General features: G+C 41.0%; 1 protein-coding gene across 3 annotated transcripts in view; it reads right to left on the bottom strand.

The window, feature by feature from the left end:
• Ophn1 (oligophrenin 1) overlaps positions 1-26,082 on the bottom strand; it is a 326,280-nt gene that overhangs the window by 118,268 nt on the left and 181,930 nt on the right. For all 3 annotated transcript variants that reach the window (XM_050119716.1, XM_050119714.1, XM_050119715.1), the window contains 4 exons: positions 21,153-21,231; positions 18,486-18,519; positions 17,925-17,987; positions 16,495-16,569 (listed from right to left, as the gene is read on the bottom strand). In XM_050119716.1, coding sequence (XP_049975673.1) covers positions 16,495-16,569; positions 17,925-17,987; positions 18,486-18,519; positions 21,153-21,231 — 251 coding nt within the window. The remainder of the gene's footprint in view (positions 1-16,494; positions 16,570-17,924; positions 17,988-18,485; positions 18,520-21,152; positions 21,232-26,082) is intronic.

Raw genomic sequence — 26,082 nt, 5'->3', positions numbered from 1 at the left:
GCCGTCCTCCCCATAGTGTAACCACATGGAACTTGCTTTGAACCCATCAATTGGAATTCTCTATAGAAAATCTGCTTGGCTATTGTCCTAGACCTAAATTAGGACCTCATCCTACTGGTCCAAAGTAGCTTTTATCTGTAGGCTGAGGACTACACCCTACAATCAATGATACTCACCAGTTCCCATTTTATCTCAGAAACTTGTGAGGAATAAACTCTTTTGTTATTTCATGGTTTGTGTGCAGATGCCTCTTCTCTGTGTCACCAGAATGACACTTCCATATTTAACTTTAATCCACTTAAGGCTCCCTTAGAGAGTGGCTAAGCTGGCAGTAATGAACTGGATAGACAAGAGCCATGGGTCATGTGCCAGGACAAATGAGCTTCCTGTGACTAAGACAGCTAATCATAGGTCAGACAACTAGCCATTAAACTCTCTTCCAGAATAAAGAAGCAGGGCTGGAGATCATTATGTGCAAGATTTTTCAATTGTCAAACTGTAGTTTTGGGAACAAATTTTATATTGCAAACTTAATAAGTATGTTTTCTAAATGCATTTTTAAAAGTCTGTCTGAGTCACACTGCATTGTTTTGGAAAGCCAGAAATAATCTGAGCACACAGTGTTTACAATGCATTTAATTAGAAAAAGAAGTTGTAGAGTAACTAAAAAAAGAAATCTAATTATTTTAGCCAAAACAGAATTCTTTCCCTACTTAAACATCTAAATAGAAAACAAAAACAAATCATATTATGTTCAAATCCAGGCAAAGAAAAGAGAATTTACTTCAATATAGCAATTTGTTGAACTTTGCCTGAACCCTGTGTCCCAAAGAAACATTCATAATGATTGGGAGATCCCCTTGGCCTTTGTGTTCTGAAAAACAAATAATTTCAAAGAATCACCCCACCCTTCCATATAGCAGACATGTCCAACCTTCTTCATGACTCATATAAACCTCACAATGACTCCCTTGATTGTCTGCCTCTATAAAATCTCAAATTTACTTCTTCTTAAGAAATACCTCACCAATGAAAATTTTCCCTGCTGCAATAAGGGAACAAAAGCATCCTTTTAGTGATCCACTAATCTTGCCTTTAACAAAGCTAGAGGAATCAAAACAGTGTAGATGTGCAGAACAGTGTAATAGCGCAGAGTTCAAAAAAAAAAAAAAACCTTTCACACTAATGCTGAAATGATATTAACAAGGAAATCATGATCACTTAGTGGGGGGAAAAGTATTTTATGTTTTGCTCACTATCTACAAACAAAAGAATAAAGTTGGACCTGTTCTATACACTATCTACAAGAATGAACTCAAAATGGATCAATCTACATGACAGGCACTATAAATCCTAACAAAAAGGAGAAAAGCCTTGGGAAGCTACAGCAGGAGGAGGACTAGGTGCTCAAAGCCATCATTTGGAAATGTAATTTAAAAATCAGAGTAAGAAAAGGTTTCATATCCTTTTCACAGGTCACTTACTAAAACAGAAAGCAAATCAGAAAACAAGTAATGGTGACAATATGGAACTTTGTACATTGGTGTGAAAATGTAAAACGAGGGCTAAAGAGACAGTTCAGTAATGAGCAGCACCTGTTGCTCTTACAAAGGACCCGAGTTTGGTTCCAAGTAACCACAGAGCAGTTCACAATTATCTAGAACTCCAATTCTAGGGCACCTGCTACCCTCTTCTGGCCTCCATGGGTACTGCACACAAATAGTTAACATTCGTAACAACAAAACACTCATATTTAGAAAATAAAAACAAACCCCTTTTTAAAAGAAAATATGGCAGAGATGATATAGAAAACTGTCTACAGTTTCTCAAAGAAAAAAACGTAAAATAAAATTACCATAGGATTCAGTATATAAGTCCTCATCTGTTTATATACAAGAAATAAAAGTGGCATCTTGATGGGCCGAATATTTACACACCATTTTTATATCACCTTTATTCAGAAGGGCTAAAATGTTGAAGCAAATGTCTACCAACAGGTGAATCAGACTGTTGGAATAAAACGGGACCAGTGAAATAAAAAGGGCTAAAATTTTAGATACACACTACAATATAAGTGACTTTTCACAAGATAAATAAGTAAAATAAGTCAGTCATACACAGACAGGTATCAAATGCTCCACTAATATTAGGTCCTCTGACTCTTTGGTAGTCAAACTGACAGACAGAAAGCAGACTGGCCGCTGCCGGGAGTGAAGGGAAAGTAAGGATGGAAGGTTGTTACTTAATTGCACAGATTTTTGGTCTTGCAAGATGGGAAGAGCTTGGGATATTAGCTGTACAATAATGTAGATATATTTAACATTGCTCAACATTGGTTCATATGGGCAATTTTATTACATATGCTTTACCACAATTAAAAACAAAAAGCAAATTTTTTTTAAAAAGTAGATATCTCTCAATGGAGACTTGGTTGACTGCGTGGAAAATTTTAATATACACGCACAGCTAGATGATTTTATCTGTTGCCCATAGGATAGACCTATATTTTCTTCAGTGATGTTATGCTAATTATCGGTAGCCTATATATCATTTTCTCTCATCTCAAATTAAAATGGCATAAAAGGGCTACTAAGTTCCAAGGACATGAATACTTGTTTAACTGGGTGGAACTACTTATTTAATAAATGAAAATGTTAGGAACTTTCTGTGTCGGAGACACCATAGACAATTACTGAGGCTAAAATTACATTAAAATAAAAAGTTTGAAAGCACCTAAGGGGGATAATTAAAAAATAAGAACGGAAACTAAAGGCAGCCATACAATTTACTGTGTTGACTACTGTGAGTTTGGGGCTTAACTCTCTGCATGAACTTGAATTACTGTTCCAGGAAATCCCCACCAGTGCAAACAGTTTTATTTCAGAAACTTCCTGGAAATCCATTTAACCGAACAACAAGCTATCAAGTAGCTCTCATCTGGATAAACAGTGCCTTCTTAGAAGAGCTGGAAAACGAGCTTATCAGATGCCTGCGTGCTCCTCAAAGTTTGCCTCAAAGCCCTTGAAGACGGAAGTCACAAGCTGTGATAGAATTTTAATATAAAAATGGTATCATTCACTTTATTCAGTGTTAAGTATGCAGATCCCAACAAAGTCCGCTGAAACAAGATTCCAAAAGCATTACAGATATGCACCCCCAGTCTTCCATCTCCCTTTACATGGACCAAGTGTTACCATGGTAGTAGCTTTACCTTGTACTCTAAATAAGAAACCTGGGTTCATCTCATTAGCAGTCTATTTTAGTGGGTTTCGGAACCATCAAGTTATCAAGATGCAAATAATAAGAAAACATCTAGGGCTTCACATTGCTCTTAAAGTAAATATCAAAATCCTTACTCACGAGACCTAGACTAGATATAGTTCTGCAGGACCTGACACCATATTCATTAACAGATAAAATTTAGAATGACCATTTAAGTTCAATTTCACAAAAACAATGGCTTTTTTTTCTCACAAGTGTAAGCCTGTTTATCTGGAATTTTAAATGAATTGAGAAATATATTTTTACTTGCAATTTTTACTTCCACACCCTACCCCCACTTAAATGTCAATTATGAAAACAAACCTATGGAGTTCACAAAATCCTCCATTTAGAACCCAGATCAGAAGCACAGTGGCTGGAGCCATTAAAGCAGGTAATTCATCTAGGCAGGAAGTAATTCAACTGTCCAACTGAGTAGCTGGGAGGAGCTTGCAGACAACAGGTGTGCATCCATAAGGTTAGTGTATACACCTTGGGCACTGGGATGAAGAACAGACAGGACTGCACTAATGGTTATTGATTCCTAAAAACCTCAAGACTGACTTGGAAGGTATCCATTAGTTTTCGTCCGCTGGATGGTTCCTACTCTTAGGAGTGACACCATCCACAACAACAAATACGCACTTAACAGGCCCCATCCTGAGGACTGGAGGATCGGAGAGAGATGGGGGCAAGGGACTACATGGGAAAGAGACATCTAAGGAAAGAAAAACTCTGAATAGGAAAAGAATAAAGGGGAGAGAAGGGGGGAAAGAGGAAAGGGAGGGAAAGGGAAAGAAAGAATGCTGCATGGAGAGGCCAAATAAAACAGGGAAGAGAAGCCAGGCAGTGGTGGCGCATGCCTTTAATTAAAGCACTTGGGAGGCAGAGCTAGGCAGATCTCTGTGAGTTCGAGGCCAGCCTGGTCTACAAGAGCTAGTTTCAGGACAGGCTCCAAAGTTACAGCGAAACCCTGTCTTGAAAAATCATAAAACACAGAGAGGGAGAGGGAGAGGGAGAGGGAGAGGGAGAGGGAGAGGGAGAGGGAGAGAAGAGAAAAGAGAAACTTCTGGATTTTTATTTAAAATCTAAAAGGGATGAGCAGTTAACGTGCACAAGATAGGCAGAGATACCAGAACACCTATTGTCATTGTAACACAGAATATACAATGAGCTAGCACACAGGCCTCCTTGCTAGGACTGAAGTTAATGCTAAAAACCTTGCTGGAAAAGCTTTGTTTCGAACCCATTCTCTTTAGAGGGATACCTTGCTCAGCCTAGACATAGTAGGGAGGGCTTTGGTCCTATCTCAAAGCAATGTGTGGGAGGCCTCAACCTCTCTGAGGAGTGGATACGGGGTAGGGTGGGGGAAAGATGGAGGGAGTGGGAGGAGGAGAGGGAGTGAGAACTGGGATTGGTATGTAAAATGAGAAAAGGCAGTTTTTTTAAAAATAAATATTTTTTTAAAAAACTGTCAAAATTAGAAAGAAAAGTTTTGCTTTGCCTGTGTATAAAAAAATTTCCAAGGATCATCCAAGTAATTTGATGGCAATAGTTTCTCATGTCAAGCACGTTAACTGCTTAAATTCAAATTTGAGGATTTTCCAAGTGTATCAGAGAGTAATGGAGGGTATAATTGTCCAAAGCCATATTCCATTACATTAGAATTCTGCACAGTACAAATATGCGTGCATGTGTGACTTGCAAGCTAGATGAAGAAACGGTCCCATTCCTTGAGATGCTCACCGTGAAACAGGGGCAGATGAACCCAGAAATAATTACATTACACCAGGAAATTCTCAGTGATAGAGACAGAGTAAAGCCCAGAATTGTTAATGAAAAAGAAGAGATAAACTCTTGCGTTTTAAATGAGGTTGTGGAGGTAGCTATGGGATAAGTCCGTGGGTAAGGCACTTGCTGGATGAACATGAGAAGCTGAATTTGGATCTTCAGCACCCATGTAAAATGGGAGGTATGGAAGCAAGTATCTCAAAGCCCAGTGCTGGCCATTGAGGCAGAGATAGGCAGAACCCACAAATCTCTAGCCAGTCAATTTAGCTAACACAGTATCCTCCGGGTTCTCTGGGAGATCCTGTCTCAATAATAATGGGAATGAAGAGACAGCTAGCTCAGTGGTTAAGGGCACAAGTTGTTCTTGCAGAGGACCTAGATTCAGTTCCCAGCACCCATATCAAGAAGCTCACAACTGCCCACAACTCCAGATCCAGGAGATCAGACAACCTCTTTTAGACTCTGCATGTGTGTAGTGCACATACATACACTCAGAAACACATATACATAAAGTAAAAAAAATCTTAATAAGATAGGGAGGAAGATGCCTGAGGTCAATCTCTGGCCTCCACAAGCACATGCACAAGCAAGCCCACTAGTGCACACACATACACTCATACAGATATACTACACATACACATGGGAAGTAAAGTGAGCTTTGGCTTCAGAGGCTACGGTGCTACTGAAGAACAGACTGTGCCATATCCCAAATGTGAAGGACTGTGCAGCTGAAAGCAACTAAGACAAGCAAGGAGCCTGGAAAAGAAACTAAGTTACAAAGCAATTGTCTAGCAAGTGTGAGGCCTTAGGTTCCATCCCCAGTATCGCCTAACAAACCAAGAATCAAAGAGCGCAAATTAAACAACAGCAGATGTACCAAGGCCCTCCTTGGATATCTAAAATCAGGACATAGATGTATGGGTAAAAGGAGACCCACATCCACTAGAGAGAACCAAGGGGAAACACTGATGACCATAACAACTTCAGACCTTGTCAGCCACAACACAGTGCCAGAGGAATGAACAAGGTCTATCTACTATCTGGCCTTGGCTAGGTAGCGGTCTTGTTGCACTAATCTCAAAGTCCTTTCTTTCTGCCTTGTCATTTCTCTGTTAGTTGTTGAAGGTGCTGCATAGTCTATAACTCAAAAATAACTCTGAGAACTACTCATTTCCTGGATGTCACGCCTGTGTACATGAAATATGCATGGGCGTTAATTTCTGTTGGTTTTGTTTTTTATTGTTATAAGTGTCCGTTCCCAATAAGAACCTATAAGCAGTACAAAAAAATATTTTTCTTACATTACAATATGAACATGGGACCTTAGTAATTAACAAAATTCCCAGTGTACACAGATATGGATGAATCATGTACTTTTCTTGTTCTCGGGTAGCAGTTGCTCCACGAGAGGAAAACTATAGCATGAAGTAGTAAGAATAAATCAGAAGTCTGAAAGAGGCTTGGAAGAATGAACCCTGAACTAAGCAGAGAATAATAGCTTACGCTCACGTTGGCAAGCAAATGAACAGTATCACTGGAAGAATGACAGGGGATTAAGAGCAACAAATAAGAGATGCTCTCCAGCAGAGGATGGGGCAGTGTAGCGAGCAGCATAGAGCCACACCTGATGGAGATGGATAATCAACTCCTATGGCTAAAGTCTGACTTATGTCTGATCACGCAATGATCATCAGCTGCTTGCATATGCGTGGGCCTATGGGCAGTGCCCACCTGGCAGTTCGGGGTTGGCAGCCCATGCCTACTTAAGGGCTGGGAGAGGTTTGCCCGGGGAGAGAGGAGAGAGAGAAAGAGAAGGAGAAGGAGATAGATTGCTGTGAATAAAGTCCTGAAAACTGCTGCAAGAAGAGCTCCGGGTGTTGCGTTTTCCTTGCTGGTCGAGGTGGGGTGTGACAGGGCAGTTTGCTTTTGTCGATTCTAACCTGCATGGACTAAATGAAGAATCCCTTCTGACTAGGATTTACGTATCATTGAGAGTTTTTGCTTCTCATGCTTGCCAATTACAATCTATCCCCAAGTCTTAATGCATGGCATTGCAGATGACTGAGTGATACTAATGATATTAGCAGGGATTCGCAATGAGTTGCAAGTTGTGACAATATGTGACAGATAATTTTGTAGTATGAAGTATAACCATACAATATATTGTTCTTGCTTTAGAGAAAAAGACTTCTACTGGAAGAGACACACATCCAACGGTAATTTCAACATAATGTGATAGGTATAACCCACGTGGTCTTTGGTATTTGGAGCAGAGTTCAATGTTAGGCAACTTGTCTAGCATTCAGAATGCCTTAGGTCTGATTTTTAACATTACAAAAAAATATATATTCAAGATCTTTGGGTATGGCAAGATATCCATTAATTTATTTTAATTCTTCATGTAAATTAAATATTGTGTCACTCATCTGTAATCCTAACAGTCAATAGGCTGAAGCAAAAAGGTGGCAAGTTCGAGACCAGCTTGGGGTAAATAGTGAGTTCAAAGTCAGTTTGAACTATATAGTAGATTCAAGGCCAGTCTGGACTATGCCATCAAACCCTGTCTCAAGAAAGAAAAAAAAAAACTTCAAAAAGAAATCCTTAATGAATAAGCCTATCATTTGTGGCCTTCATGCTTGCAATCTTTATTTTTTTCTCTTTATAATACTCTGTAGTATTTTATAAACATGCTTCCTATGGAATGCAACGTTCTCGATGAACATATTGACAGATCAATCCATGAAACCAACTGACAATTGCACTGATACCACATATCAATAAATTTGGTTGCTCTCTAATTTTTGCTTTATTTTAACTTGAAAAGTATATGGAACTTTTAAAAAAGTATCTAACAATTAATTAATTATACCATGGGGAATGATGAAGTCCTGCGTAAATGAATTGTTGACATGAGCACAGCCATGTCAAGGACCCCAACACCTCAAACTCAAGGGAATGGTAAAAACGCTCCCCAAGTCAGGCTCAGGGAACCGGCAAAGCCTCCCTCTTGTTCATGTAGACGATGCTGGCAATGTGTGCAAAATCTAGCAACATCAGCTTCCGATTGCAACCTGAGACTGCTCCCCTACAGAGACCTCCCATCAAGACTAGCTAAGGCCTCCTCCTTGTGCTATACATTATAAACACTCTGAGTGCTGCACATAATAACCACTGAGTTTCCAGATTATGGCATAGCAGGTGTCCGATATCAGAGCAAGCACAGCTCACGTGAACATAGCTCACCCAATTCCAGCTTTTCCACATGTGTGTTCTACATCTTCAGTGTCTGTCAATTCTTCATTCCTACCTCACCCCAGTCAGGTTTCCAAGGCCAAATCCTGCTGGATGTAGCAACCTATACTATCATTGGGAATATCTGAGACATCTGAATATGGAACTACAGCTGGATAATGCTGTGGTCTGTAAGTGGAGACTGATACTCACAGCATGCAGAGGAGATCCCACATCAGTGTTCAGCATTGTATCGTAAGCTTTGCGCCTTTGGGGACATGATTAGTGTGAAGATGGATATTTGTTATCAATTTGACTGGATCTAGAATCATCTAAGAAGCAAGCTTTTGATAACACAGGTGAGGGATTTTCTTGGTTACGACAGCAATGGGAAGACCCAAGCTGACTAAGGGTGTTACTTTCTAGTTGAGGGAAATATGGCTACATCTTTCCCTGCCCCCTCCGCCCTTTGTTACAGGTGGCAGGCAAGAGAGCTGGTCCAGGGTCACGAGAGTGAACCAACAATCCCTGCCCTACACAAGCTACAGCACATAGGAGAGCTGGCCCCGCAGCCAGCACACTAGATTGGGGGGAACAATTGAGCCAGTCCTAAGGGATTTACAGCAGAAGAACTGACCCTGCCCAATCCCTGTATGCTCCCTAAATCAATTCAGAGAGAGGACCTGATGTTGGGTTCCCCTCTGTATGCTATGAATATGTTTTATTACCATTGGTTAGTAAAGAAGTTGCTTTGTCCTATGATAGGGCAGAACACAGCCAGGCTGGAACAGATGTATAGAGAGAGTAAGCAAAGTCAGAGAGACGCCATGTAGCTGCCAAAGGAGACAGATGCCAAAACCTTACCAGTAGGCCAAAGCCTCATTAATTGAAATGGGTTGATTTAAGATATAAAACCTAGCTAGAAATACACCTAACCTATTGGCCAAACAGTGTTGTAATTAATGTAGTTTCTGTGTGATTATCCAGGTTTGGATGGCTAGGAAATGTTAAGAACAGTCTCTGGCTACAAAAGGCCTACACCTTGCCTGGGTAAAACAGTAGAGCCTGCCCTGGCCACACAAATGAGAGGGACCCAGGTCTGAGGGTCTGAGAGCAGGAGAACTGGACCCGTTCCTTGCTGTAGGCTGCACTGGGAGAGCCAGCCTGGGCAGTGCTGGAGAGCCCTGTCTCACAAGTGAGGATGAGGGAAAGAAGATGAAGGAAAGATGGTGATCTGACCAATCCAGCTACTACCCAGGCCCAGAACCAGGACTGTTCCACTGAATCTCTGAACTGCTGGAGCATATGAAGGGGGCAAATGTACAGATCCAAAACAGCAGGATCTATGACACAGGACAACAGGATATACAATGAGAACCCATTATTGGTGGTGTAGCAGAAGCCAGACTCGTGACTCATGGTAATGAACAGTTGCAAGTAAAGATGAACAGACTAATGGTAAAATGTGTGTCCCAACAGGCGACACTACCATTTCCAGGACAAGATTCTTCTTTTTTGTTGTTTTTGTTTTGTTTTGTTTTGTTTTGAGTTTTGGGTTTCCTTTTAAATTTGGTTTTGTTTTGGGGAAAAGTTGCGAGGACAAAGACTGGATTCGAGGAGACAAGGGACATAAGTGATATCAGAATTGCATGATGTGAAACTCAAAAGGAATCAATAAATGTTAAAAAAAAAAAAAAGTAGGGAAGTTGCAGGGAGATCCCTTTTGCTTTCGTGATACTACCCTTTATCTCACGCTGGCGAGTTTCTCCACCTAGTTACTACCACTGTGCTCCATCACTGGCATCAGAATCGAGTTTCTTCAGCCCTCTAACAGGGACTGTAGCTACATGGCTCTCCAGAAATCCTCTAGGCCTTAATTGCCAGATTGGAAAGGCTGGGTCTTGTAGCCATAATGACTGAGAAGCCACAGGGTTCTCAGCCTCTCCAATGTGAAGACGGTCATTTGTGTAAACCAATCTAACCACCCCCCCTGACATATATCGTGTGTGTGTGTGTGTGTGTGTGTGTGTGTGTGTGTGTGTGTGTATCACTCTACCGGTTTCCCAGGGAACCCTGACAGATACAGTTAATTAATTAATTGAAAGATTTATTTCTTATACAAATCCTGTACTTAATATCAGATTCCTAGAGATCTCAGAATCTAGTAAGGACAGGGACAGAGAGACTCAAGAGCTTATCTTACATACCTGAGAATTCTAGAAATACACTTTTTTAGATGACTGCTTCATGACCTAGAGAGGAGTATAATATTTCTTATCATCTTGACCTGTATCAGGAAGAGTTCTAAAGTGTGGCCGTGGCAGAGAATTCAATGGAAGTGAGTTGACAGTCAAAATAGGTACCAAAGAGTTACGTAAGAATAATAAAACCAAAAAAAAGAATAATAAAACCAAAAAGATGTATGAAGACAAATGGCAGCAATAAACACTAGTGTCTAGCATATAGTAGACATTCAATATACATAGTAGCAACCAGAGAATGCGTCAGGGATAAATATGAGTCTAAGGAAAATCAAAATGTAGTTCTTAGGTCAAGGCAGAAGATAACTGATAGGTCCCCAAAGAAAATGAGAACCAATGGTAATCAGACAGAGAAAATGGCATAAACCACTGCTACTTTCATTATTGCTCAGACAAAATATACAGGGAAGCAACGTAAGGAAGCAAGGGTGTGTTGTTGCTGTTGGTTGTCTGTCGGTTTGGGATCGGAGTTTCGGGGTATTATCCACAAACAGAGAAAGAGATGGATGCTGGTCATCAGCACACGTTTTCCTTTGTATACAGTCAGTAGCCCCACCCAGAAGAGAGTGTCAGCAACCTTAGGATGGATCTTTCCATCTCAAATGATCCAACCTAGAAAATCCTTCCCAGGCCTGCCTTTGTGATTCTAGAGTCTGTCAAGTTGATAAAGCAACACTAACCATCACAAGTACACAGCAAGAAAATGAATTTTACCTATTTCAAATCTTCTCTCTATGAGCTTCATAGCAAGAGTGCTAAAGATCTCAAATTAAGAAACAGGTTAATTATAATTTTAAACAGCTTTTTAAATGAAACTTTACTTTCTCTAATTGCTTATAATATTTCATTTTGTTGCTGGTTATTTTTGTCTGTGGCTTGTGAGACAGGGCCTGCTGTGTAACTCAAGCTGGGCTAAAACATATATCAACATATATAATCAAAATAACTAACACACCATTACGGGCAGCCCACCTACATAGTTTTATATCCTAATGCAGAACAACAAGGTCCTAGAACTGGGACAGTATTAATTTATTTTGAGAGGAAAAGATATGATCATCGATGACCCATAAGTGCTGCTACATTATAAGCTCACTGAGAGCAGAGATTTGTCTGTCTCTTTCAACACTATGTCCCCGTCACCCAACATAGTAGCTGGCACTTAAAGGTACTCAATAATATGTAGCATGTGTTCTGGAACAGTTCATCTGCATGCAGTGGCTTCAGATGGAGGATCTGGGGACTCCAGAACATCAACAGAAATCAAGAGGGTAACAGCGATAGCACTCTTTGGCATATACCCAAAGGACTCGACATCTTACTGCACAGATAACTTGCACACATACCTAGGTGGTGTCCAGCTTCTCTCTGAGCGTACCTAACACCTGCTCCACAATAACTAAACCAGCATAATCCCGAAGAGTAATATATAAGCATTCATCCTTCTATCTACAGGTAAGTGTTGGCATCCTCCCCATCAAGGACATTTCTCTTTGCAAGAGAAAGAGACTGCTACAGAAAATTACAACCAATCCAAATGCAGAGATGTGAAACCCAACCCAAAGAGGATATTGTGAAAGAGGGGCAAAAAGATTATAATTTACAGATAATTAAGGACTTTATTTAATCCCAGAACTCAGGAGGCAGAGGCAGGTGGATCTCTGTGAGTTTGAGGCCAGCCTGGTCTACAAGAGCTAGTTCCAGGACAGGAATCAAAAGCTACAGAGAAACCCTGTCTCGAAAATAAAAAAAAAAAAAAAAAAAGAAGGACTTTACTGTGAGATTGTGTCTCCTTGTAATATCAGAAGGGGTCTACAAGGGCTAGTTCCAGGACAGCTAAGGCTGTTTCACAGAGAAACCCTGTCTTGAAAAACAAAACAAACATGACTATTCAAACATGACCTTACAAAGGAGGGCAACAATAAACACGCCAAACCAGGCGGGGAAACGTCGATGAGCCCTCTAACCCTGCACTATGAACTTACAGGCAACCGAGCAAAGCTGGGAGGGGGGAAGGGGTGCACCTGAGGGAAGAGCACACCAATTGGTTGTCCATTGCCAAATGGCCAGCCCTGAAAACATACATTCAAGTAACATTATGTGAACTTAGCACTTTATATTTAGAAATACCTGTGTATATACAAATACATATATGTATGTAATAACAATTGATGCAAAAAGCAGTCACGAATTTGAAGAAGAGTGAGGAGGGCCAAATGGGAGGGTTTAAGGGAGGAAAGGGGAAGATGCTGGAATTAAATTACAGCCTCAAAAATAAAAAAAAAAAAATCAAAGAAAAAATGAACTGGGTTGAAGAAATCCCTACAAATGAAGGAAATAGTGAATTATTTACAGTTACTCAAGATGAACGAGTAATACTTTTGAATGAGTAATTGGCAATTGCTAATACTCTTTTGTAACAAAGTTTTAGATTCCTCTATTCCCTGGCAATGCCAACATGTCTCAACTACGTCCAATGAGTGCTGCCTGACCCTCGCCTAATTTGTCTTACCCTCAAGAAGCAGGTTCCTTTCCCTGGACTCTTTGTTCTGCACAAAGCACTGCCACTATTCTAATTTCTAAGGTAAACAGTTTCACAAATTTAAGTCCGTAGACCAGAGGGGTAAAGCCGTGGAAGGAAGTCCAATCCTCCAGGACAGAGACCTGTGATGCAATGTCAATCCCAGACTGAGGTCACAGAGCAGCATTCCATACAGTGGAGTTCCAGTTGCCAAGAAACCAAGTGTTATAGAATAATCAGCATGGATTTTTTTTTCCAGACTTAAAGCAGTAGGCAGCAGGGGGCAAAATTTTCCCCCTTGTGCATTACTGAAATTTTTCATCTCAATGTTTCTTTTAAACACAGGACTTGTAAATATACGTGTATACACTGTGCTAGAGCAAAGTGCATTGCAAAGCTCTGCCCAGCCACACAGACATTTCCATTTCTATGGAGAATAAAGTAGGAGAATGACATTTCCATTTTTATGAAGCCACACATAGAGTTGGTGAGCTAATAAAAATGGGAATAATGGTTGCTGTGCATTCCAATAATTTCAGGCAGTTTAGCTGATTACATAAAGAAACTGATTTGAGGCTCCAGCAGTTTTAAGACATTATACTGGAAAAAAAAAATACATGGATAATGGTTATAATGAGAGCTCATGGGAATGAAGTCAGCAAATTAAGTGATAACGGTTATAATGAGAGCTTATGGGAATAAAGTTAACAAATTAAGTGCAAAGGGTCTCCTATAAACAGTATATGTAAATGGAGCTAGCAGTGGGTCGTAGACGTACTGCAGCTCTTCTAGAGAGGAAACTTTATTCCTCGGCTTTTGCAGCTCTGCTTTTTCAGCTCCTTGTCTTCTGAAAGCACGGGGCTGAATATTCATGTGCTGTCTCTCAGGTACTCTCTTTCCTGAATTTCCCTCCCACGTTAAAGCCCCTGTGAATTACACACAGTCTTCCAGGATAATCAGAGAAAATTCCATGTCAAGAGCACCTGATTGACAACCTCAATTTTACCTGTCTCCTCCATTCCCCTTGGCCACATTTAAAGGAAATCTGAAAGCTATGCACTTTATCTGAGCTTCAGCTTTCCACACAACTCATTCTCTGACACTTCACAGAATCGAAGCTTACCAGCTACCTCACCGTCACTCACAAAAGGAAGATGCACGGGGCTATAGTGAAAAAAAAAGGGTGAGTTTCATTTGGGTCATGGAAAATATAGGTAGGCACCTGTGGACCATCCATCTACACGGAGAGCGCTTGTGCGGAGATTCTAGTATTGATTTCTTGAGCTTTACAGTTTACTGTCTTGGTTATTACCTGTGTGCTATACCGACACAATGCTGACAGTCTGCCCACATCCTCATGTGGCAGGACCAAGGTAAGACTGAGAATCACAGGGTTAATTGGCAGCAGATGCGTTCTAGGACTTAGGAGATGTCTGGATGGAAATGCTGAGATTTCAGCCCATAGGTGCTAGTACCAAACACATAGAGGGATTTTCACTCCCAGACACAGTAGGGCCACTGGCACAAGATCTATTGTCTTGCCATAACTATTAGAAGATAGGACAAACTATATGAAGCTACTGCTTTTAGTCACTGAATAGCAAGCACAGGACTGTGAGTGAGAAAATGTGCTCAGAAGAAAAGCCCTACAACCATCGCCACAGCGTGACAAAGGAAAAGACTTTATGGATAACAAAGTGAGTTAGAGATCAAGCTAAGGTCTTGCTCACGTGACCTTTTTCAGAAGAAGAAGAAAAAAAAACGAAGCTTAGCTAGCCAGAATTTCCTCAGCATGGGCTGAGGATAGTCCTTAGTGGTAGAAGATTCTCCTAGGATGCATGAAGCCTTCAAATCCATCCCCAGCACTACAAGAAATAAGAAAAATGTATGCAGCAAAGTACAAAAGAAGAAGGCTCTATGTAGAGAGAGCAGTGGCCAAAATCTCTTGAGTCAACTGCTAAATACAAAGCCTTGTATAAATAATAAACCCAGGGTAAAACTCCACAGGCTAGGCAAAAAAAATAATTATGCTGAAAAATGCCAAGAATTCACGAAGCTAGTAGACATTTGTGCTCTTTTTAAAAATGTGTGTGTGATATGTATGTATGTAGTTTGTACGTTTGTGTTTGTGTGTGTGATTGTGTGTGCCTGCGTGTAGAATTGTGCATGCCATGACTCACATGCAGAGGTCAGGGCACACTCATCGGTGCTGGTCCTCACCATCCCATCTTTCTGAGACAGTCTCTTCTTCACTGAGTCATGGCCAGGCTAGCAGGCCCCAAGGCTTCCAGGAATTCTCCTGTCTCCACCTCTCATTGTGCTACAGATGCACGGGGACTGTAGATGGTCCCTACCTTATCTGGCTTTTACATGAGTGCTAGGGGCCCAGATTCAAGTCCTTGGGCTCGTGTGGCAATTGCTTTACCCACTGAAACCTCTCTCCAGCCCCAAATTGGTGTTCAAGTCAATAAGAATGAAGACACAAGAAAAGTTAAGAATTACTAGCAGGTCTAAACAAGCCAGTAGAGAATACTTTATGTTTGGTCTAACAAACTTACAAAAAAAAAAAAAAAACATGAGTTGATAATTACCCACAGAAAAACAAAACAACAACAACAAAACCCAACACACACACACCCAACGAAACCTACCTCAATGGTCTTTTGCTCAATGAAAATAAGACACTCACTAAGTCCTAACAGTCAATATTCAATAAAGATAGATATACACACACGTACATGTACACGCACACTATTAAAAGGAAAATGTAACTCAGGATAAATATCACTCAGTAGAGGAAAACATAAAGGCATGCCAAGTTAGAACTCTGGGAAATACCTTTAGAATTTTAAATTGTAGGAGGAAGGGGAAACGGAATCCAGGAAGAGTCACTGACAAAAGAGTAACACAAAGTGTTCAAAGGATGAGTAGAGTATTGTATCATGGGAGTCAAGTAAGGGGACAGTTCCCAGAAAGAAGACAGTATTCAAGCAGAGAGCAAGTAAGACAGACTGGAGTGCTCCTTGGATTTGGCAAGCGCACACGCAAGCATCATGGCCAGAGAAGTTCCAGCAAAGAGGCGGTGGTAGAACTGGATTTCCTAGAGACTGAGGAGTGGATGGGATGAGAGGTGACCGATGTTTATTCAATGCATGATGGTCTCTGACCCAAGGTGTGCAAAATATTTGTCTGTTTCACTGCTGAAAACATTTTGTAATATTCTACAGGCCAGTTAGAATGGCACGACTTGAGAGGCTGAGGCAGGACGGTTGCTTGAGTCTAGGAGTTTGGGATTAGCCTGGGCAGCAAAACAAGACTACAACTCAAATTTAACATTCTTCGACCTTCCTAAGAAATGTCTTCTTTCTCTTTCCATCCCGTTTGTTTCCATATAAACCATTCCCAATTAGAAGTATGTAAAATTGTTACCAAAAAAGGCATTGAGCAGCTTCTGAACCTGGATGTTGCTGCCCACTGTGCGGTACAACCCTTCTGTCTTGATCCCTAGGAAAAGAAAACCAGGTCATCTTTGTTAGTATAGCTCCAGCGTTGACATTCCCCAAGGCAGAAAAAGGAAGCCCTTGTACACTGGTGGCAGTTCACAGACAACAAAGAGGCCTCCTCTCTTCGAGTTCTGCAGCCCTCCTGTTACAGAGAAACAGCCCTACCATCCTAGTCATATCTAAAAATCATCCAGAACTTGATTTGATTGGACCTATTCCCTATGAATCGGAAGGGAAGAGTGCACACTCTATAGTAGAAAAGGTATACGTTTCGGGGAGTCGCAATAGGTGGATGAGAACAGTCTGCCATGTTGGAAGGGAGTTAGCGATTAAAAGCTAAGGAGGTGATATTAACCCCCAGCTGTCCCCAAGCTCTGATATAAAAGAGGAGAAGGTTGGAGAACAGAAGATGTGAAGCAAAACTCCCATTTTTACACCGAGAAAGGCTAAAGCAAGGTTCCAAAGAAAGCGTAATGGTCCATACATTCAGCCGCCTGCATTCTAAATATCCTCAGGAGGAAACAAAGACAACGATTCAGGAAGAAGCATGCTGACTCTACACATGCCTGAGTTTAGATTTGGCCCTATCAATTTTGAAATTGATAATAAAATGATATCGTGATGGAAGCTGAGCCCTGGATCTCTTGGGATGGAACTATCACTAAACTGCTTGAGGAACACTAGGTACTATTTCAGCGCACATTCTAAATCGTTGCTGGGTTCTGCTCTCTTAAAGTGGAAACCACAAATTACATATATGTGTTTGGGTGAGGAGTGTTATGATGGAAGCCGGTTTAGAACCGACTTAAATTGAAACAAATGTGTCCAGTAGACAAGAGGTGGCCAAACAGTTCAAAAGTGGAGCTGTGCTGGGGGAATTCTGAGTGCTTGCGAGAAAATGCCAAGAAAACAGGAGTCTTGTGACCTCAGTTTCTTCAAAAACACAGAATTATCCTTGGAATACGCTTTTATGTTCCCTCCCACCTCCCCCATGCACACTGATAGCAGTGAGTTTACTTCAGACTATTCATTACACCTCTGTGGAGAAACATGGTTTTGCCATGTGTCCTTGGAGTTGTATATTTTACTAATATGACTTTTCTTAACAGAAAATTGTCTGGTGCTCTGAATAAAGTTGGCTACTGCATGAGACTTTAGTCCGCCTCATTTTTAGGTTCCATACTTCCAGAGCCTACCAGCCAATTAGATGGGTAAACACAAGATGGATAAAAAGTTGCCTTCCTAAAGATGGGCCCTGACTAACAGATAATGTCATTCTCACTTTCGGGAAAGCTCCTCGGGATAAAAACAGAGTGGCCAAATCCAACCACTTCAAGGTGATGGTTTTGATCTTACCTTTGGTCTCAATAAAATTGATACATTTCCTGACGAACTTGAACCCCACTTCATTCAGCTCCACTGTTTTGAGGAAAGGAAAGGAGAGTTAGGTCACAGCACAGTAAGAAGTTCCTACCCCACATGCAAGAGTCACAGGAAGGCACTAGGGCGAGAGGACTGGTGGGGCAGGTGTTCATGTCCACATGCCCTGAGACTGAAGGACACCATGCTCAGGGTAGGGTTAGACTTTTCAAACACAACGTGTTTCCATTTAGCCCTTTATGTCACATCTACCCTAACATGAACAATATCAAATGCTGGGGAAATGCACACAATTTTGATCCTCTGTCTAAAACCAGGAGGCGATAATATATTCTCCGTATCCTCTGTACCATTCACACCATAAATTTCAATGAACTGACTTCCCTAGTTCAGTCAATGTACAGTTTCAAACCAGAGCTAGGCTTCATTTTACACAGATTTGCATGAATGGTACACGTCACCAATACAAGCACTGCCTTGTCACTGGGCCAGCTTCGCGCTTATAATATGAGGAGTATATAAAGTGGAATTACTTACTTTCTTCCTGTTTTGTTATAGGGCTGTGATAGATCTACAAAAGAAGAGAAACCAAGAAGGCTCAATTACTGTGACTCACTACAGAGAAGTAGGGCAAACAGAATTAAATTCCATTCCCTCGAAACACTGTCAAAATCCTTAGAGACGCTAGAGCTGTAACAAGAAAGGAAAGGCTTTGCTTAAACCGAGTTATCGTTGCCCAGATCCCAAGAAAACGCAAGTCCCTCAACTGTACTAGGTGTTCATGCGGTTCACAGAGCTGAAGCTGCAGCTGACTCGCCAAACAGTTACCCAGGTAAAGCTTAGGGCATTTCTGTGCTGGAGCAACACATTAAAAAGGGGAGTGGTCTTCTAAAGGACACCCAGAAAATGGGCATTGCTGGGACAATAGCTAGTGGATTCTTCTCTTTGGAAAGGCAAGGGTTCTTCTGAAGGAGATGGCCGAATGTCTCGGAGTCATCTCAAAGTACATAACCAATAACTATGTACAAGACCAGAATGGAGATCTTGGCTTCCTGTTTTCCTGGTTGTGCCCATGTATCATTAGGAGACTGGACATGCCCTTTCCGTCCTCTAAAAGTCAGTACAATAATCATGGCGGGAACAGATGCTCCTTCAGTGTCAAGGACCAGCCTCGAATGGATTCGCACGTTCCTGTGAGGATTGGAATTATTAAGTAAAAAGTGACAGAACTAAGAGAGAAATAAGAGACAAAACACAGCATAGCATCAGGAAGGACATTCAGTGAATAGTGAACCACCCTTTTCTTTTCCACATGTCTTTTTATACCCCACTCCAAAAGGGGAGGGAGGAGGCAAGAGACTTGAAAAAAATAAACCTAGCATCTCTGACCTTTGGTCAAGATGGCGCTGATCCACCTCTGTACTCAAAACACTAATTAACCACTTGAGGTCAGGGGCTCTTGTTTTGTAGCCACTTGTCAACAACTTTGAAAGAGCAAAACAAGCTTGAACCCTCTGACCTCTATTCAAGGTGGAATGGACTCACGTCTGTGGGCCCCGACACTTTAAGCCCTGATCCTCTTGGACAGCTGAAGCAAAGGCATAGGCACGGGTGCGTATGATCAGTGGACTTGGTGTTTAAGGAAGCAGCAACACTGGTGGGGTGAGGCTGAGGGAATTCAACCCAGGCTTTCCTCTCGGAAAGGAAAAGAGCTGTATGTGTTGCTGCCCTCATGAATATTTCAGTAAGAGGCATTTCTGCATTGCGCAGCCTTTGCTGCGACTTTTTTTTTACAAACAAGAGCTTCAGGAAGTCAGCGGCAATCAAACTGGTGAGGCTGGGACTTGGAGGATCTAGGCTTTAGCATCATTCTCCACAACAAGCCACTGACTTCTTCTGAGCTTCCAGAGCCTAAGGAAGCCGGAGTATGAGTGGACAGACAAATGCCTTGCTCCTAGCATCCCCTAGAGAAGCATCACAGGCGAGGAAGGGCCAAATGTCAGGTTTCCAGGAAGGGAACCTCATTCTACTAGCTACTACAGCAACAATCTCAGAGATGACAACTACACTCTTAGTTTTTCCACTTAGCGTTTTTATTTGTGTTACGAAAGGGGTGTGCATGTCACAGCACGTGGTGGTCGGAGGACAACTTACGGCAGTCAGTTCTCTCCTTCCCCCATGCAGGAACTAGGTAATTGAACTCGAGAGGTCCCAGGCTTGACGGCAGGCGCCTTGAGCCACTAAGCCATCTCACTTCCTGATCATGCCTCTTTCCTCCATAGGGAACAGAGGACACAAAGAAAGAATATGTTTCCCCCAGCAGGCTAGCTTTTCAGCTTTTCACCTGACAAGAACAAGGAGGTGCAGCTGTACCCAAACACTGCAATAGTCCTCCAGTTGTTCTTCCAACCGGGGAGGAAGACCCAAAACTAAGACAGCACTCCGTTACTGTTTGGAGGACCGTTTCCACTGGAGTGGTCACAGTAATTCGGAGAGATAAGTAGAATAAAAATCATTTTAAAAGATTTCATCAAGAAGAAAACTGAGGGACAGAGAGTAAAAAATAATTCGCTAAAGTCATCGCCAAGTAACAGGAAAAGCAGGACCAGGCATCTGTAGTTCGAACACCAACAGGCACGTTATGGCATATGCCACTAAAAGAAATTACTAGAAGGATGTTGAAGAGGCAGTGCTTTCCAACGATTTCTGCTTTTGTTGTTCTAGATCTAGAACCACTTCTGACTCTTCTGAGGACTTGTTCTCTCTACCTGCCTAACAGTGAATTCTGAAAGAGAGCAAGCTAAGTGTGTGGTGCAGGAGAGCTTAGAAAAGTCATTTCCAGGGATGCTAAATGGATGCTTACTCACATCCATGACAACTCTTTCCCACCCTTCTAGATGGACAAAGCAATTTCACAATGTGAAGAGGGAGTGCTTTTCATTTTTAAGAACTTGTGGGCATAACTACAGAATCCATACTACAACAGACAAATCTTAGGGAAGTCCCTCAACTCTGGAATTCAAGTTGAATTAAACAAGAGTTCAGGAAGTGACAATTCCTTCTAGCTCTATGATTTAGAATCTAAATAAGCTAGGACCATTTCCCCACAGCAACCACTAGAGGGCACTCATAAACTGACGAATGCTGCTGAGGTTACACTTTTATATAAGGGGTGGGGAGGATGGAGGGTCTGAGATAACTTACAGGTTCTTTCCCATCCATGGCTTCCATCCATAGTCTTCTATTGGCTTCTGAAGGTGCCTGCAGAGTAATGGTTCCTGGTCTGGAGTGGGAAAAAGACAAGTTTAAATCAGAAAATTCACCTGAGAGAATGGTATCCTGTGCTTCTTTCATCATTTTTTATATAATTTGAATTGGTGGATATTCATCACACAAAATGATGGATTTTATTAGAACATTTTAATATATGCATGCAATGTACTGCACAAACCAGATTCTTAACATCAGTAATATAAGGCTTCTTCTCTGTGGAAAATTGCTTCGAACTTTTTTTTTTATTCTACTTACTTGTTGGCTATCTCCTATGGTCTAGAAATATAAATACACACCCACACGCACCCTCCAAAAATTCCTGTATTAAATGAGACAACAATAATAAGGTGAGTCTTCCAGAAGTGACAAACCACCTTTATAGAAAGGTTTGAAGAGGTAGGTCCATTCCCTTCTAGCCCTTCTTCCATGTGAGAACAAGAAATGTGTTCTTTCTGGAGGATGAGGAAGCAAAGACTCCCAGACTCCAAACCTGATAGTCCTGTGACCCTGGCCTTCCAACCTTAGAACTCTAAGAAAGAAACTTCTGATGCTTATATATAACCCATTCTCGGGTATTAAAGCAATGAACCGAAGACACTGTTTTCATCCGGACACATTAAAGATTAATGTACCTATTATATTATATTTCGACCTTCAGAACAGATGGGTTGACCATATTCCTGTAGGCATGAAGTCTCGGTCAGTCTCTAGCTAGCCACAGCATTATGAAGTTTGCCTTTCTGTATCATTCAGCCTCACCCCGAGGTACTGAATGTAAGAGAAATAACGAGAACTCTCGGTGATGCTGGCTCAATCCCTAGGCCTTTCTGCGCTGCCACTTCTCCGTCTCTAAGGGTGCTGGAAGATACCCTTTGCGGAAGTACTTCCCAGTGCCGACATCAGGAGATTCCTGTCACACTGGTCTGTTTCATTCAAAATACCCCTCACCCAGCGAGCCAAATAATCTTGAACTTAAAGGAAGTGGCCTTCCTTAGAAACTCAAACAGCTGGACTTGGGCCCTGGTCCTACCATTTAGCAGTCACGTTACTCAAGATGGTTAACTTTTCTTTGCTTCTTTCTCTTCCTTTGCGAACTTGAGGTAATAGCCGCATCTACTCTATATGATGAAGACTAAAGAAAGTTACATTTAAAAGGCCGAGAACAGGATCGGACAGGCAGGAGACACTTGGCAAGCAACATCACTTGCTGAAACTATTGTTAAGACCCTCCAATCTCTTGTGTGATATGAGCCCACCATTTCAAATATTGAAACAAACATTAATTTTTGTACTGAAATCAGATCTTTCAGAACTAGAAAAAAAAAGGGATTAAGAGACCTTTGCTTGGCACTCCAGAGAGCGTGAGTTAATGTGTGTGATACCTGCTGGGAAGCCTGGCTCTTTCTGAGATCAGGTAGGCAGGAGGGGAAGTCGCTGCCACAGCCCTGACAGTCCCTCTTGCAGAGAAGTGTGTCCGCATCTCTTCATTATGATATTGATTATTTTAATCGATAACAGCATAGGAAAACAAAGGAAATGGCTGTGGAGCCCACAGACCAGGGTGTTGCCTTGCTACAGAGTCAGTTAATATATTTGAGTCTTGGTGTCCTGCCGGTGGCCATGTCAGAGGAACAACAGATGGCAACTGACTTCAGGGCATCAGCCCGCCAGGAAACAAAGCCCTGATGAGTAAATCTCAGCGACACAAGGCCCCAAGACCACAAAGCCCAGAATGTCTTTGGTTTCTGCTGTGCCTTCATATGCTTGCAGTTGCCATCTCTGTCTGCTATCGGGCATGGTGTGGATGAGTGTGTGGGGAGATCCTCACTGCCTATAATGTAGTGTTTATCTCATAGGAACCATCCCATTGGGCATTTTTTAAACTGTCTTGAAGATTAGTTCTTCCTAAGCTGTACTGTCTAACTGATAATAATGTTAATTTAAATAGAATTTTGACAATAAAAATTAAAATGAGGTGTCATACACACATGAGTTTATATTGAGTTTAATCTTTTTTTTTTTTTTTTTTTTTTTTTTTTTTTTTTTTGGTTTTTTGAGACAGGGTTTCTCTGTGGCTTTGGAGCCTGTCCTGGAACTAACTCTTGTAGACCAGCCTGGTCTCAAACTCACAGAGATCTGCCTGCCCCTGCTTCCCGAGTGCTGGGATTAAAGGCATATGCCACCACCGCCCAGCAAATTCTTTTAATCTTAACGTTGGGAGATGTGTTCACAGGTTTTGGAGTGCATCATAGCTGAAACAAAGTTTTGAAAATAACTTAACTAAAAGTTAGAATAATACATTCTGTCAAAGAGCTTTGAGGTGAAAATCCCAAGAAGACAAGGCACATAGCTAAATAAGGAAATCTTTAAGGTCAGGGAACCAGAACAAAGCAGCCCAAGAATTATTAGGTGATGTGTCTGTCTTGCTAGGACTGGCTGATGACCATGATTAATTCCTTGTACCTATTTTTGCCCTCAGTCTCCAGATATAAAAAACAATTGATGAGGGGGTGTAAACTCTAAAGATTTAAAGTAGAGCTGAATTTTCATGAATAAAAGTTAGATTTGTGGTTCCTTTAAGATTCCTTATAAGAGGGCTGGAGAGATGGCTCAGTGGTTAAGAGCACTGCCTGCTCTTCCAAAGGTCCTGAGTTCAATTCCCGGCAACCACATGGTGGCTCACAACCATCTGTAATGAGGTCTAGTGCCCTCTTCTGGCCTGCAGGCATACACACAGACAGGATATTGTATACATAATATATTTTTTTTTTAAAAAAGATTCCTTATAAGATTACCTCTCAAGATAAGTAATAAAGTAATTGGTTCTTTCTTTGTAAATACAAAACACAGCTTGCCAATAAAAGAATGTCTTGCTTGCTTTCACACCGTTAATGCATAACAAGCTGCTTGGGTGTGAATGTATGTGGCTTCTTGGGATAATTTTCACCTGTAATATGTAAAATGTTTACTCATGTAAGGAATATGGGGAAAACATGCTGTTTTTACTTGTATTCATTGTAATCATTCACTTGAAAAATAGCATATAACCATGTTGTGATTTTAATAGTGCCTGAAAGATTTTGCTGGGGTTTATAAGCTGTAAGGGAGAGAATAAAGGCAGAATTAGAAGGAAAACATGAAGAATAAGAGAAGGAAATCACCAGGAAAATAATAGAGACTAAAGAGGAAGAATAAAGAAGGAAACCGTCAAGAGAGAGTGTGAGTGTCGTTTTCCCTTGCCCCCTCAGATAAAACAGTCTAGTGTGATGTCTGTGGATTCCCTTTGAGCCCTGCGCTACTAAAGGCTGGTCCCTCGGGCAGCAAAGTGTCCTCATGCATAAAATGGTGTGAAGGGATTCAGTAAGACAAGGTTTTAAAGGGAAAATAATATGGTAACTAAAGTCCCGGATGCATCATAACTTTAGGTACTGGCCTCTACTCTAAATAGTCCTCAGAATTCTGGGGAAGAATAAAAACAACATAGCTAAGAATTAACAATACATTTACAACCTACAATAAGACAAGCTTAGCACATTGTGCAAGAAATATACAAACAAGTGCTACAGTCTCTCGCCCAGGGCCAAACTGTTTGTGATTGCTTTGAGTTAGGGAAAATAGCTACACGTAGCTGGCAAATTTAAGGCAAAAAGGGAATCGACATGGAATCAGACATGGAAAATTCAATCACTTAAAAGTGATTAAATCTTGATGCTGAAAAACCAGAGATGCTACAGGTTCACACAGGAAAGTCAGAGCTCACAGTTGTTTTTTTTTTTTTTTAATCCTATAGGGCCTGATGTTATCAGGAAAATGGGTGCCAATCACGCCAATCATTTCATTACTGGTAGCAATATTCACTATCACAGTCCTTTTGACTGAGATCATCTATTTATTAACAAAGACATGATAAAGACCCACAAACCAAAATCATGAGGGTCCTAAAATATCCCAATTTTGAAAAAGGGCAAACGGCTAATAGTTACTTATTTCTGGATAGGAAAATGTCCTAATCTCTCAGTCTAACTAATCTTGTTGATATCAGTCCCTAATGATTTTTCTATGATTTTATAATTTATTAAGGTCCTTTCTAGCCATGTGATCATTTTATAAAATTCTTCTCCATTACTCAGTGCCTGGTATACAAAATAAAGTTGATGATGATGATAGTAATAATAATAATAATAGCTTATTCGACGAATTTTGAACCAACTTCTTAACCAGAAAGCATGCCTATCATCACAATGTTAAATGCTTTCACTTTAAAGGATAGGTATCTTTTGCTTTCATATTATGGTTTCCAATTTTGTGTTTTTAGAGTATTTCTGTGTTTGCCAGTCCGTGAGCCTCTGAGTCTTTTCCTTCAGCTCTTTGTTTTTCTGTTTGTTTGTTTTGTGCTATTCAACTTTGTTTGTTTTCATTTTATCTTATTTTTTGTTCCTGATTGTTTTCTAATGCGTGAGCAAGGAGGGGTGTAGACTTGGATGGGCGGGGAGATGGAAACCATCTGGAACGAGCTGGGAGAGTGGGGATCATAGCCATATGTATTGTATGAAAAAAATCCATTTTCAATTTCAGAAAAATAAAAGTATGAGGTGCAATTATCCTTCACTAAACTGTTTGTTTTTAGGGAAGAGAAAAAGAAGGCATTGGAGAGAAACAATACAATCATGCCCCAAATTTTTTAGCAGTGGTTCTAATGTTTGGGGTCAATAAACTATTCTAGTTCACATACATGTCTTCAAAGTAGGAGAAACATGCACTGTTTTACAGTAAGTATGAAAAAACTCCCCAATATCACCTCTAGCCTTGGCCCTATCTGTCTTCCTTTCAAAACTGTGTCAGTCTACTCCCTAAGTGATAC

This window comes from Alexandromys fortis, unplaced genomic scaffold (assembly GCF_014885135.2).
Source record: "Alexandromys fortis isolate MF-2015 unplaced genomic scaffold, M_Fortis_MF-2015_v1.1 scaffold_155, whole genome shotgun sequence".
Classification (NCBI taxonomy): Eukaryota; Metazoa; Chordata; class Mammalia; order Rodentia; family Cricetidae; genus Alexandromys; species Alexandromys fortis.
Note: the sequence above shows the minus strand (reverse complement) of the source record. Positions and strands in the feature narration are given on the sequence as shown.